Raw genomic sequence first — 13824 nt, 5'->3', positions numbered from 1 at the left:
AAGAAAGAGGTCTCCAACCATTGAAAAACGAACAATGCATCTTCAAAAATAAAAAAAGGAACACTAATTCTGGGAATATATGTGGACGATGCAATATTACTTGGACACAATGAAGAAGAAATAGAAAAGCTGCTGAAAGATCTCAGCAATCTTTATGAAATGACAATTGATAAACAACCAAGATTATTCCTGGGGATCGAAATTAAACGGTCACCAAATAAATTAAAACTAACACAAAATTCTTATTCCAGAAACATTCTAAGTAAGTTCAGAATGGATAAATCCAAACCAGTCAGTACACCGTTGTGCAAAATGGAAGAGGAAGTCGAAACAGAATCAAAGATGAATTATCCGTACAGAGAAACAATTGGAAGTTTGTTGTATCTGACTACCAAAACACGTCCCGATCTTGGACAAGCTGTGGGATTTGTTAGCAGGTATGTAAATAATCCAACAGATAAAAGAATAACAGATGTTAAACGAATTCTCAGGTATTTGAATGGAACCTTAAATCTGGGTATAAACTATGACGATACACATGAAGAAACGGAAATAGAGGCCTACTGCGATGCTGATTATGTTGGAGATCCAGAAACGAGAAAAAGCACTACAGGGTACATAATATTCTACTCCGGCGGACCGATCAGCTGGTGTTCCAGGAAACAACCAATCGTAGCGACTTCAAGTACTGAAGCAGAGTATATAGCAGCTGCGGACTGCTGCAAGGAGATTCTCTACATAAAATCGTTGCTGGAAGAACTTCTTGGGAAAACAGTAACAGCTAAGTTGAATATAGACAATCAAAGCGCAATCAAGTTAATAAAAGATGGCGTAATAAATCGGAGATCAAAACATATCGATGTCAAATATCGTTTTATACATGAAAAGGTAAAAGAAAAAATTATTAAAATAGAATATTGTCCAACTGATAAACAGCTGGCAGATTTATTTACAAAACCATTGAATAAAACGAAATTTGATTTATGCAGAAATGCTTTAGTAAATTAAAATTTATTGGTTAGTGAAAGTCCAAATACAGTAGTAATAGTAATAATATAAAATGTAACAGTAATGATAAGTTAACTAGTATTAAAGAAGATCTCCAGATAATTTTAAGTTTGAGTTTTTTGTGAATATTTTTTGTGATTGGATATCTGTTTTATTTGTTTTTTTTCGAGTTGCATAAGTTAAGCGAGATATTAAAATTAGAAGAGGATGTTGGAAAATAATTTTAAGATCGGCGCGCATGTAGACTGATATGACGTAAGATCGGCGCGCATGTAGACTGATATGACGTAAGAATGAATTGCGAATTTGGGAGAAAGAGCACCCGGATGGTACGCGAGAAATGCTCTTCACTTCCGTATCGAGCCTCGTGGCGAATAGTGCTCTCTTGTAATAGATTTTTGTACGTCTCTGATTCGTATTGCCTGTATGGAAAGACAGTTTATAAAATATCGACTCGACACTCGTGGCAGTCTCTTGTATTGAATATTAGTTAATTATATACAATATTCCTCAGTAAAATCGGTGTACATTTATTGATTCTCAACCACGTGCTCGTTTTTGGTCGACACGCGAATTCCACACAAGATTCTCCAACATAAAATATAAAAGTTTTAGTTTTTATTTTATGACAATTTAAAGTCGTAAATTATTATAAATAACGAAAAAGTTTCCGATGTCGAACGTTGCGTAGTCTCTTACATGAGACTTTATTTATAATATTCACGAATATATGTCAGAAAATAAAATACATTTTTTATTCATTTGAAAGTAATTTTAATAAAATAATGAGAATGTTAAGATTAAAATAATATCTAACACGATATAAATCGCATAAATTTAGTTAAATATATAATTATAAAATTTGTATTATCAGACTAATTAAAAATTACCCGATTTACGCCGTGTTTGATATCTTTTTAATCGTAAAAATCTCATTAATTCATTGAAATTATTTTCAAACCGATGAAATTAAAAAATAAAAGTTTCAATTTTTATTTTATAAGATGTTTACATTTTCGTGAATTGCAAATGGATAGAGGAAGCGAAGAAACCGATTGTAAGAGAACTTCGGAAACTCGGAACTCTTTGATGATAGGTCATCTCGTTCGCTCTTTACTCATGGTCTTGCTTTCTCCGTCACACTTGACAATCGTGATAGACAGCTCGAAAAGATAAGCGGACCTAAGAATCGAGAGCGAGCGAGACAATAATAGGAGCGAGCGAGACAGTAATAGATGCGAGCGAGAGGAAAATAATAGTGTGAAAGTAAGATCCGATTCTCTCGAGTTCGAGTTGCTCGTGCTATTTCTGTCTCGTTCGCTCTTATTCTTGTTTCGCTTGTTCTCTTATTACCTCGCTTCCTCATGTAACTGTCGCATCACTTTTGTACATACATACGTCCATACATACACACACCCACACCGACACACACGCACGCACGCACGCACACACACACACACACACACATATATATATATATATATATATATATATATATTGTGTATATGTATAACTTACACAGAATATTTTCTACGTAACACGTTGTAACGCTGTTTTTCCGCAGCTTGTTACGCGTACGATTGTTACGCCGCTGCGTGACAGCGAGTATCTATGACGCGAAATGCGAGAATGAAAACGCAAGAGTGTAATTGCTTTAGTGTAATTGCTTTAGTGTGCGCGTACATGTATACTGACATATACTATTACACGCAAGATGAAAGAAAAGGATGGTACGAGATTGACTCTCCTTACTCAAACCGATTACAGCGCTGTCTGTCGCGATAGCGAGCACTTAATTTACAGGACTGCTTGACTCACATGCCTCGATTTCGTACACACACATGCACGAAAGTCTAATAGACCGAAATCTTTTTTATTAGGCTTCTAAACTCATTTCTGAAAGCTCACTTATATTCCTTCATGCAATCTCTTCCAGGAAGTAATCTTATTTTGCACATACAAACTGCAAAACTTTTATATTAAGCAAATATTGTTCCGACGACGCTAGAAGCCGATAAAAAAACTGTAATTTTGCAATTTTCTTGATTTTTTTATATAAAACCGGAAACTTCCGGGGTTATTTTTATATGTACTTTAATCGTGGAGAAGCATTTATTATTCTGTGCAACTAATAAAAAGTTTTCGGTCTATTTATTTTATCGATAAAAAAGGAAGGTCCGGCATCCTCTTAAGAAAATATATTGCTTTATATAGTGCGCTTTTTACCGATTTTACGTCGTTTTGCAAACCTCTTAAGTCTTTTCACAACCGCATAACTTTTCTTCTTTTTATTTCTCTGTTTTTTATACTCGTTCTTTTTTTTCCAGTCGCTTTAATTTTCTTATTTGTCCGACGACGTTTACGAGCCGATGTTATTGCGGATGGAGCGATGTGATTATCAAGCTCGACAAAAGCGAACTGAGTTACATGCATTTTCGCATCAGACTTATATCTCGAGTCCTTCATTAGACTACTTATTTTTTCTTTGGCTTTTCTCTTAAGTTTGTCTTGCGATTCTTCAAAACGGTGTTTGACCGATACCTTAAATGGCGTATTGTTTTCAATATCTTCGATTACATTAAAACCGACTAGTAAAGCTTCTTTCCCCACAGCCCGTACGGCTTTACTAAAAATATGATAAACCTAAATATGGTAGTCTTCTTCTTCCAATGGCATCACAGCTCGGGGTGAGCCTTAGCCTGCAACACTATACGCCTCCATTCGTATCTATCCCTCGCTATCCCTCTCCAGTTGTTAACCGACATCCTTCTCAAATCACTCTCCACCTCCTCCCGCCAGCGGGTCCTCGGTCTTCCACGCCGCCTTGTAGTCATGCATACCATCTCGCTCGCCCTTCTCGGCGCTCTTCCCTCATCCATACGCTCCAAGTGGTCTGCCCATCTCAATCTTTGTGCCTTTATGAATTTAACTACATCTTCATTCCCCATTAACTCCAGGAGCTCATGGTTAAACCTAATGCGGTAGTAATTGTCTTCATCTTTAGCCGGTCCAAAAATTTTTCTTAGTATTTTCCTTTCAAACACCCTCAGGTTGTTCTCATCTATGGCCGACAAAGTCCATGTTTCGGCATTATAGCACAAGATAGGTCTGGCTATAGTTTTGTATAGTGCTAATTTGCTCTGGATGTTAGTTTGGATTTAAATAGATTACTGAAAGAGTAGTATGCTTTATTAGTTGCCATTATCTTATATGCGACAACGAGCGACAACGAAACACGAAAATGGTGACGGCGACAGAGCGGCCGGTCCGCGGACGGAATCACGTACGTGGCTTACAAGTTAGCGATGGGCAACCTCACCGATACTCGCTCCCGTGAACAGGGGGTGATCCTCGGTCTCGTCCTTTCGTCTTGATCTCCTCGGCGACACCCAATACGACAACGACAACACTTGGGAAAGAGCGACTTTACGCTAAGAGCGACCGCACCAGAGTAATTCCCTGGATCTCGCGATCCAGGGTCGATAGCGGCATCAATTCTGCGCGCAGGGGTACGCGGATTCACGGCCAATAGCGCCGCGACACGCGAGGTATCAATGCGCCCCGTGACAACGCCGTATCGGGGGCCGTAACGGCCCCGATAATTTAAAATTCGTAATTGGTGGCGACCCTGCTATCTGTGGTCTTCAGGAGGTAGATTTTTCATCCTCCTTACTCTGCGGGTGGCGCCGATCCGGCCCGATCATTTCGGCTCAAGACAGCTGTTTCTCTGTTGCTTTCCCTCCTTTATTTGCAGGGGGCGAAATCCCCCCGCGACTCTGCGCTGTCCTGATTCCCCGTCGTTGTCTCTGTTCTCGGCTCGAAATCCGTGAGCGCCGTGTCGGTTGTCGCAAAAGCATCCCTCTTCTTCCTCTTCCGGTTTCCCTCCGGCGGGTTGCCCGACGTACAAAAATGATACAAAAAAAATATAAATTAACAGTAGCGCAAAACATAACAAGAACTCGTCTCTCCGGGGATTTCGATACGGCTCTCGCTATTTCTTTCTGGCGCGACCGCTCGGCTCGCGCCCCGTAAAGATTTCTGGGGCGGATGGACGCGCGTCGGGACGGCAACGTCACACCCCCCCCCTGCCAAGAGAGACCGTATCGGCTCCGGTCACCCATCATGGCCACTAAATCGGACTTTTCCCTGGTCCGTTCGCACATGTTCGGGCGACCAAAGTCCCCGAAGCCGAGGCCGACACGAACACAAATCAACACCACGAAAAGAAACGATCAAAATAACGACGAAACAGATCAATATATTCTTCGAAACGAGATGTAACAGGTTGTCGTTCCTCTCTAATTCTTGCTCGCGCTGTCGTCTCTCATGGGGGCCCGCGGTCCCGTTTTGCTGCTGGACTCTCCCGTTTTATATTCGCGAGCTGCTTCACTAAAGGGCGGAATTAGGTGGTTCAGGCGTAAGGAGGAAAATTACAAGAATTAGAAAAGAAAGTTGCCGCAACTTATTTATTTAATCAGGTACCTACAAAGTGGGGCCTCAAACTGGAGCGACAGCACGGGATAACAAAAAAAAGAATGAGTCCCTTCCGCAAGGCCCGTACCCAAAAAAAAAGACGACGGCAGCATAGGAGGGCCGCAAACGACAGCGGTTCAATAGGGTCCCGGGCGGGATCCACCCCTTGCTCGGCGATCTCGTGGGGGATCCGGTCCCTGGTGGCCTCTGCCCTTTACGTATGGGCCTTGGGCCAGCCAGCCTTGGCGGCAATGGGGGCAGGTTTTAACTGTAACGCCCCGGGTGCCGCACCGGAAACAGTATTCCCTCTTTATTGCGCGGGGACATTCCCGGGCAAAATGGGCCCTGGAACCGCAGTTCCAGCACCCCTCCGGCTGGTCTGGGTCCTCGGGTGAAGGCGGTCCCTCGGGAGGCCGGGGCCACTCCAGAGAAGTCGGTGACACTTTCAGTTCCCGGGGGCTATCCCAGGGAGACTCTGTAATCGGGACCTCCCCGTCCTCTGTGGAAGTGGAGTCTGGCTCCGGGCCTACCGGTTCGGCCTGGACGGCTACCTCACGCTCTGCAACGACAGCAGGTTCGGTGGTCGCGTCCCGGGTAGCGGCGACAGCTTGGGCCTCGGCGTTTCTCTGCGCCGGGAACTCGCGCACTACGGCGCCGCGAGTTGTGATGCGCTCCTCGCGCATCCTCTGGACTTCGTCCGCCAGGGCCGTCCAAAATCCGGGACGTAGCTCGTCGACCGCGTCTATCACGTCGCGATATCTTTCGAAATTCTCGTGACATTCTTAGTGGGTTAAATGCCTGGAGGGTTAGGTGGAGTATTATATGGTTTGAGATCTTTAATGTGTACCTTGCCTAGTATTCTATTAGAGCTGTCTCTTAATTCGTATACCACCGGCGACAATATTTTCGCGATAATAAACGGACCGTGGTATTTAGTCGCTAACTTTGCTGAAATATTCTGAGCGGCTGACGACAACACATGCTGCCGCTTTAGAACTTGCTCGCCAATCTCGCAAAACGATGATCTCGTCTTCGCAAATTATAATAATGCGCCTGTTTATTATGCGCGGCCTCTAAGTTTTCTACCACCCAATCTCGCAAAGCCCGAATTCTTTCCATGCGCTCTTTCCAAGTCTCGGGATTCGCTTCCGCGACTTCGACAGCTGACTCGTGTCTCCCACGCACGGTGTTAACCGGCTGGGGTTCCCTACCGAAATTTAAGAACGCCGGAGTAGCCTGTAAGGAGGTATGGTACGCCGTGTTGTATGCGAATCTGAACTCAGCCAAGTGAATATCCCATTCGCGATGATCGTTTTCGAGAAACGCCGTAATCATAGTTTTAAGTACCCTATTGACGCGTTCTACCGGATTTGCCTGAGGATGATACGGAGGTACGGTCGAGTGAACAATGCCATACTCTTCCGCAAACGCCTGTAATTCGCGGTTGATGAACTCAGTACCGTTGTCCGTCAACAGTATCCGCGGCGCGTCCCAACAGTTAACGATTAATTCGTTTAAAAGCTCGCGAATCATTTTGCCCGTTGCTTTCCGGAGCGGGCTACATTCAATCCATTTGGTAAACAGGTCTTGGATTACCAGAATATACACGTTACCGTTTTTGCTCGGCGGAAAAGGACCCATAATATCCGCCGCTACTATCGTCCACGGAGTTTCGACAGCTCGGCGTCCCATTAAGCCCATCGGCACATTCTGTTCCACCTTTGTCCTCTGACAAACGTCACAATGTCTGACATAATCCGCTACCCCACGAAACATACGCGGCCAGAAATACCGAGTCGCTACTCGTTGCGGATACGTTTTCTCGACTCCTAAGTGACCTGATTGTGGAACATCGTGAGCCTCCCTAATAACGTTCGCGCGCGCTTCTTTAGGAAGTACTAGTTTCCATTGCTCGAGATCGTCAACAACTTGAGAAACGACAGTGTTCGGCTTTCGAAAATACAGCTGATCGTTTTCGATTTTCCAACCCGAATTCTTACGCGGATTAGTTTCCACGTCTCGAATGCGTGCATCATACCAAGTGTCTCCGGTAATCGCAACAGCACATAATTCGTCGGTCTCATACATGCGCGACAACGCGTCTGGAACATGATGTAACGCTCCTTTCCGGTGCTCGATTGTGTAATCATATTCCAACAATTCGAGAGCTCATCGTGCTAATCGGCCTGTGGGATTCTTTAAATTATGTAACCAGCGTAAGCTGCTATGGTCCGTGATGACTTTAAAAGCATACCCCTCGAGATACGGTCTAAACTTTTTAATCGACCAAACGACAGCCAAACATTCCTGCTCGGTCGTAGAGTATTTCTTTTCGGCCTCCGACAGCGCTCTACTCGCGAATGCGATTACATGTTCTACGCTTTCCGATTCTTGTGTCAATACCGCTCCTAAACCGACCGAACTCGCATCCGTTTTTAAAACAAACGGTACCTCAAAATTTGGGCACGACAGTAGGCGGTGACGTGATGCACGATTTAATAGAATCAAACGCAGCTTTTTGCTCATCCCCCCACTCCCAAGAGAAACCCTTCCGGAGGAGACGAGTTAGCGGTTCTAAGCGTGTCGCACACTGCGGTATAAATCGGCGATACCACGACGCCATCCCTATAAATCGTCGCAATTGCTTGATGTTTTTCGGTGGCGGATATTCGACAATCGGCGCGGTTTTATCAGGGTCAACCTTGAGTCCCTCCTGTTGTATCAGGAACCCAAGATATTTCACCTGCGACCGACAAAATTTACTCTTTTCCGGATTTATTGTAAGGCCTGCCTCTTTTATTCGATCTAGTACGCGTTTCAACCAACTCAAATGTTCTTCAAAGGTACGCGTTACGACAACGATATCATCCAAATAAGCGAAAGCATGCGGTTCCATTTCAGGACCTATAAGCCGATCAAGTAAACGCTGAAATGTCGCGGGGGCACCGGTGAGACCATACGGCATTCGGGTGAAATGAAACAGCCCTTTTCCCGGTACCGTAAACGCCATTAATTCGCGACTATTTCTTTCAAGCGGGATTTGGAAATAGGCCTGACTAAGGTCGATAGTCGAAATGTAACTAGCCGATCGTAATTTGTCGAGAATCGAGTTCATGTATGGTAATGGATACGCATCTTTTTTCGAAACGCTGTTTAATTTGCGAAAATCCAAACAGAACCGATAGCTCCCATTAAGTTTCTTAATCATCACGATCGGACTAGACCACTCGCTCTTAGATGGTTCTATAATTCCTACCGCTAACATGTTATCTACTTCCGCGTAAATCGCTTCCTGAATTTTCGGCGAAACGGGATAATACCTCTGTTTAATCGGAGCATGTCCGCCGACATCAATTTTGTGCTCCATCAAACTAGTCGCTCCCGGTTTATTCGGATCGCCTACGATATGACCCTTTAAGAATTTTGCCAATCGCTGGCTTTCGCGCGACGAGAACTCATTCAAACCGCAGCAAATAAGCGGATCAGATTTCGACAGCCGAGCCCGTTTGGTTTTATGAACACGGGTCGTTTTCGCGGGAAGACTAATTTCTCGCGGGCCGTCCTCCGACTTCCGGTTTGCTAATTTCGCGATTTCGGACACGAAAGAATTACCTGATTCGCAACTAGCAGAATTCTCGATTAAATTTATGTGAAAAATGGGGTCCACTGGCTGGCTCTCGAAACGATATACAACGGCTGGTTCATTCTCACAGTACCATTCTTGGCGTGGAAAATTGACCACCATACCAAATAACCTCAAAAAGTCAAGCCCAAGTATGCATGATATTGCTAATGACGGTAATGCATACGCTCTCAAAGAAAGCGTTCTATTTCACAATGTAAACGGAATATCCACCTCCCCCCTAACGCGTGTCGTTTGGCCGGTCGCCGTAACCACTCGTCGGCCATCTGACTTTCGAAATTTTAATTTCAATCTGTCGTACGTGTGAGTGTGTCGCGGTGTATAATAAATTTCAGCGAATTAAGAAAGTGTCGAAATTCGAAGGTTTCGCATAGATAAAAAGCGTTGCGCCGAAAAGGAATGAAGCGGCGTCCGACGGCTATCGAATATTGATCGAATCGAACACGCTCGTCGCGAGCGACAATTTCTCGTCTTCGCAGATTGCTGGATTGTTCTCGCTCAAATGTTAAGCCTCTTTTCGAACCTATTGCTGTCGACTAAATGAGCGAGCGAAAGAATAATGCATAAAGATCGGTAAAATTGAGTCGTTAATGAGATTGTCGAAATTTCCGTTACGATCTCTAAACGCCGTTCGGTTTCGCAAAGTCCGGCCATAAAAACGGGCCCAGAGGACGATGAATATCACAGCTTCCTTATAGTCTCGACTTCGTATTGTTATTGTTATCACCGCTGTCGAAGAATTTTCTGTGGTACGTTCCGCTATTTCAAATCTTCGAAATTATGTCAACCGCAGTTATATTTCGATAATTCAGTCTCGCTAATTTATGTCATTATTATTATTTCTTTCTGGAACTCGTTATTTCTTTTACTTTATATTCTTTTCTATTATATTTCATTTACTTAAATAAATTTGTTATATTATCTTTTCTATTAAATTCGCGTAATTTATTTGAGTGTTCGTTTGTCGTGAGCGTTAAATCCCGTTGTGTTCGTCAATTTTCGTAATCACCGACCGCCTCGCATAAAATAAGTCAATATCCTTTTCAACGGACCCTGCCCCTCTACCGTTAGGTGAGCTAGTCGGCCCGTGGCGAAACAGGCTAACGTTTTTCGCGTTATTCTGACGATTTTGCGAATTGATATGTGCAAGACCGTATCTGGCGCCCAACTTCGAGATCTCGAGACGGCTTCGCCGCGGCTCGCGCGAGAACACCCTCCATCTTAGTTCCTCCGAGCGCGAGTATCTCTATCCGCCTTGTGTTTTTGACGGCGTTTTCGCTCCCTCTTTAACATCCTCCTCTCCAACACACCCGAGGATTGAAAAATTAAAAATAAAAAGCGTCGCAAAAATTTGGCGCCCAACGTGGGGCCACGCGTTGAGAAGGAAAAAGTTCGGGGAGCTAATGCGAATTAAATTATTTGGTCGAGTGATTGCTTTTGTCGTATATTCGTTTCGTTTGTCGTTAACGCTCTCGTTTAAAATTCTTTTCTTTCGCCGACCTTTACGTGTTTGTTGTCGACCTTCGATCGTTTGGACAATAACGGCTTTGTCTTGTGTTATTGAGCTATCGACGTTTACGATCGCGGTGATCTTGCCACGTCTTGCTGAGTTCGAGCTTATTTATTTTGTTTCGAGTTTTTCTTCCTTTATCGCATGAGTCAAGTCGACCCAGAGGACGACTGGATTTTCGTGTTAAATCGCGAACAATTACTTGAGGAATTACAGCGGCGTAGACTTTCAACGGAAGGAAGTTATTCGATTCAGACCGTGCGTTTGCTGCGTCGCGTACGCAAAGACCGAAAATTTAATACGGATAAGATGTCAGACGAGGAGTTTTTAGAAGTTCCTACGAATGCGATGGCTCGACCTGATAGCCCGATGGATCCGGCGAGATCTCGCGCGCCTTCCGGCTCCCGCGATACTCCGCGCTCGATAGGACGAGATTTCTCGCGCGAAAACACGGGAAATTCCGCGATGACGGCGTACAACGTCATGCGGAAATGGAATTTGAAATTCTCGGGTGCGAGAGGGGAAGACGCGGAAACATTTTTACTCAGAATTGAGGAAGGTCGCGAGTTAATTCCCGTACCCGACGAAGACATTTTGCGTTGCTTGCCGTTCTTTTTAACGGGCATAGCACTTCATTGGTTCCGTAGTAAACGCGATCGGCTGTCGAATTGGACCGTTTTTAAAAATGCGTGGAGAACGCGATTCGGGGACCCGGATTTTCAATTTGCTCTACGCGAAGAAATTATGAGAAGGACTCAAGGGGAACATGAGTCTGTCGCTGATTTTTTAACGTGTCTTCGAGTCATATTCGATCGGTTGTCGCCACCGTGGACTGAATCAGAGCAAGTAAGCAGCGCGTTTCGAAATTTATTACCGCGCATACAACAGTCCATCCGTCGAAATGAGGTAGAAGACTTAGACGCTTTAGAAGATTTGGCGACTCGCGTGGAGGCTAGTTATCAGCTGTCGCAACGCTCCCCCGACTCCGGAGAAATCTCTGTTTCCGGACCACGCACCGCGTAATACGAAACAGTCCACCCGAGGCCGGGAAACTCTTGCCGCGTTGAGTACGCCTAATGCGGAATCAGAAACGAGATCCGCCTCTCGCAGGGAGAGGAAATACAAAAATCGCGCAACTCGAGCCGCGACCGGAACGGAGGTCGCTCAGACCAGATTGTCGTCTTCGGGGGCGACGGCCGTAGAATCACCTGCTTCGCGAAATTCCACACCAAAATGTTGGAATTGTGATGGTGTCGGTCATCTTTCGCGCAATTGTTCAGCCGCTCCGCGACTGCATTGCTATCGTTGCGGCCGAGCGGAGGTAACTTTACGAACATGTCCCGACTGTTCGGGAAAAGAATAAAGGAGTCGAATAATAGGGGGGACCCGACTCCTGTACAACCCCAACCCCCTTTTCGTGTCATTAATTGTTCTCGTGAATTTTCGTTCAGTGCCTTTGGTTGTCGTGACATTTCGTCGATGTTATTTATTCGTGTTAAATTATTAGGAAACGAGATTAGCGCTCTAGTGGATTGTGGTTCAACTCGAACTTTCTTGGGTTCTAGTGTTGTCGAATTGGTGAACAGGTTAAGATTAAAGTTTCGAAAGTCAGATGGCCGACGAGTGGTTACGGCGACCGGCCAAACGACACACGTTAGGGGGGAGGTGGATGTTCCTTTTACATTGTGTAATAGGACACTTTCTTTGAGAGCGTATGCCTTACCGTCATTAGCAATATCATGCATACTTGGGCTTGACTTTTTGAGGTTATTTGGTATGGTGGTCAATTTTCCACGCCAAGAATGGTACTTGGAGAATGAATCAACCGTTGTATATCGTTTCGAGAATCAGCCAGTGGACCCCATTTTTCACTTAAATTTAATCGAGAATTCGGCTAGTCGTGAATTAGGTAATTCTTTCGTGTCCGAAAGCGCGGAATCAGCAGACCGGAAGTCGGAGGACGGCCCGCGAGAAATTAGTCTTCCCGCGAAAACGACCCGTGTTCATAAAACCAAACGGGCTCGGCTGTCGAAATCTGATCCGCCTATTTGCTGCGGTTTGAATGAGTTGTCGTCGCGCGAAAGCCAGCGATTGACTAGTTTGACGGAGCACAAAATTGCGACCGGACTTTTAAACGATATGCGACTTTACGAATTTGAACACGTAATTCAACGATTCTATAATATCGTGTATACTTGAATAAACGCTGTAACGGTCGTATTTTCGGGCGTTTTTCGCAGCGCGGATAGATCGTCGGTGCAAGGTTCGTGGAAAGAAAATACGCGATGTGGTGAACTGAATGTATTTATTCGAATGGTATAAATGTACAGAGTGTGTGTATGCGGGTGTGTGTGTGTGTGTGTGTGTGTGTGTGTGTGTGTGTGTGTGTGTGTGTGTGTGTGTGTGTGCGCGCGGCTTTTAATTGTGCTGGCCGATTATTAACGTGACAAATGCGGTTTCGAATTTAATTCCGGTCTCGATTTCGAACACCTGTTTGTGTTTACGACGCGCGAGACAGCGCGTGTTTTTGCGGCGCTTTTTCCGCGAGGAATCCCGATGTTCTTAGAATCCTCGGGTTCTCGGAATCGACGGTCGCTTTCTCGGAATTATTTATTTCTTGATGCCACGATTTAAAGTCCGCGTTCGGTCTATTATAATCGGTGCGCTTTAATAACAGCGGCGGATGCCGTGATACGCGATGCGTTTAAACGACGGCGGCGGCGGAGGTCGTGACAAATATATGCGCGTGGACGGCGGCGGCGGAGGCCGCGATAAATGAATGCGCTTCTTAACAAAATACGCGGCGGCGGGGGCCGCGACAATTTGATGCGCTTATGCGCTCGGTGCGAGTTATATACGCGGCGGCGGAGGCCGCGATATTCGGATGCGCTTATGCGCTCGGTGCGATGTATATACGCGGCGGCGGAAGCCGAGATATTCGGATGCGCTTATGCGCTCGGTGCGATGTATATACGCGGCGGCGGAGGCCGCGATATTCGGATGCGCTAAATAGGATTGCGTCGCGAAGGATGGAATACGCGGTGCAGCTGGATCGAGAACACTCGACTCGGGGCGGCTCAGAGCTCCACCTTCCGTGATGGTCCATCTGCGGATTAGGCGGATGCACTCGTACGTCGGAATCGAGATCACTCGGCTAAGACGGAGCTCGCTCCACCTTTCGTCCTCGGTA

General features: G+C 45.3%; 1 protein-coding gene and 1 pseudogene across 1 annotated transcript; one reads left to right on the top strand and one right to left on the bottom strand.

Annotated features, from left to right (window-relative positions):
• Positions 1 to 273: 273 nt before the first annotated feature.
• Positions 274 to 4034, top strand: LOC145967118 (uncharacterized). Its single transcript, XM_083091796.1, has 3 exons — positions 274 to 437; positions 492 to 831; positions 3966 to 4034. Exons 1-3 carry the CDS (start codon positions 274 to 276, stop codon positions 4032 to 4034), a joined length of 573 nt encoding a protein of 190 aa, XP_082947922.1.
• A 1757-nt stretch (positions 4035 to 5791) lies between these two features.
• LOC145967062 (uncharacterized) lies at positions 5792 to 6462 on the bottom strand (annotated as a pseudogene).
• Positions 6463 to 13824: the final 7362 nt, after the last annotated feature.

The sequence above is a fragment of the Camponotus vicinus genome, unplaced genomic scaffold (assembly GCF_025532165.1).
Source record: "Camponotus vicinus isolate PSW18456_S1 unplaced genomic scaffold, iyCamVici1.0 SCAF_1, whole genome shotgun sequence".
Lineage (NCBI taxonomy): Eukaryota > Metazoa > Arthropoda > Insecta > Hymenoptera > Formicidae > Camponotus > Camponotus vicinus.
This window is presented reverse-complemented; position numbering and strand designations above follow the sequence as displayed.

Coding starts and splice junctions, on each gene's coding strand:
- LOC145967118 (XM_083091796.1), top strand. CDS start 274: ATGGATAAATCCAAACCAGTCAGTACACCGTTGTGCAAAATGGAAGAG. Junction 438..491: donor GCTGTGGGATTTGTTAGCAG/GTATGTAAATAA, acceptor ACGAATTCTCAG/GTATTTGAATGGAACCTTAA. Junction 832..3,965: donor TCAAGTTAATAAAAGATGGC/GTAATAAATCGG, acceptor CATTAACTCCAG/GAGCTCATGGTTAAACCTAA.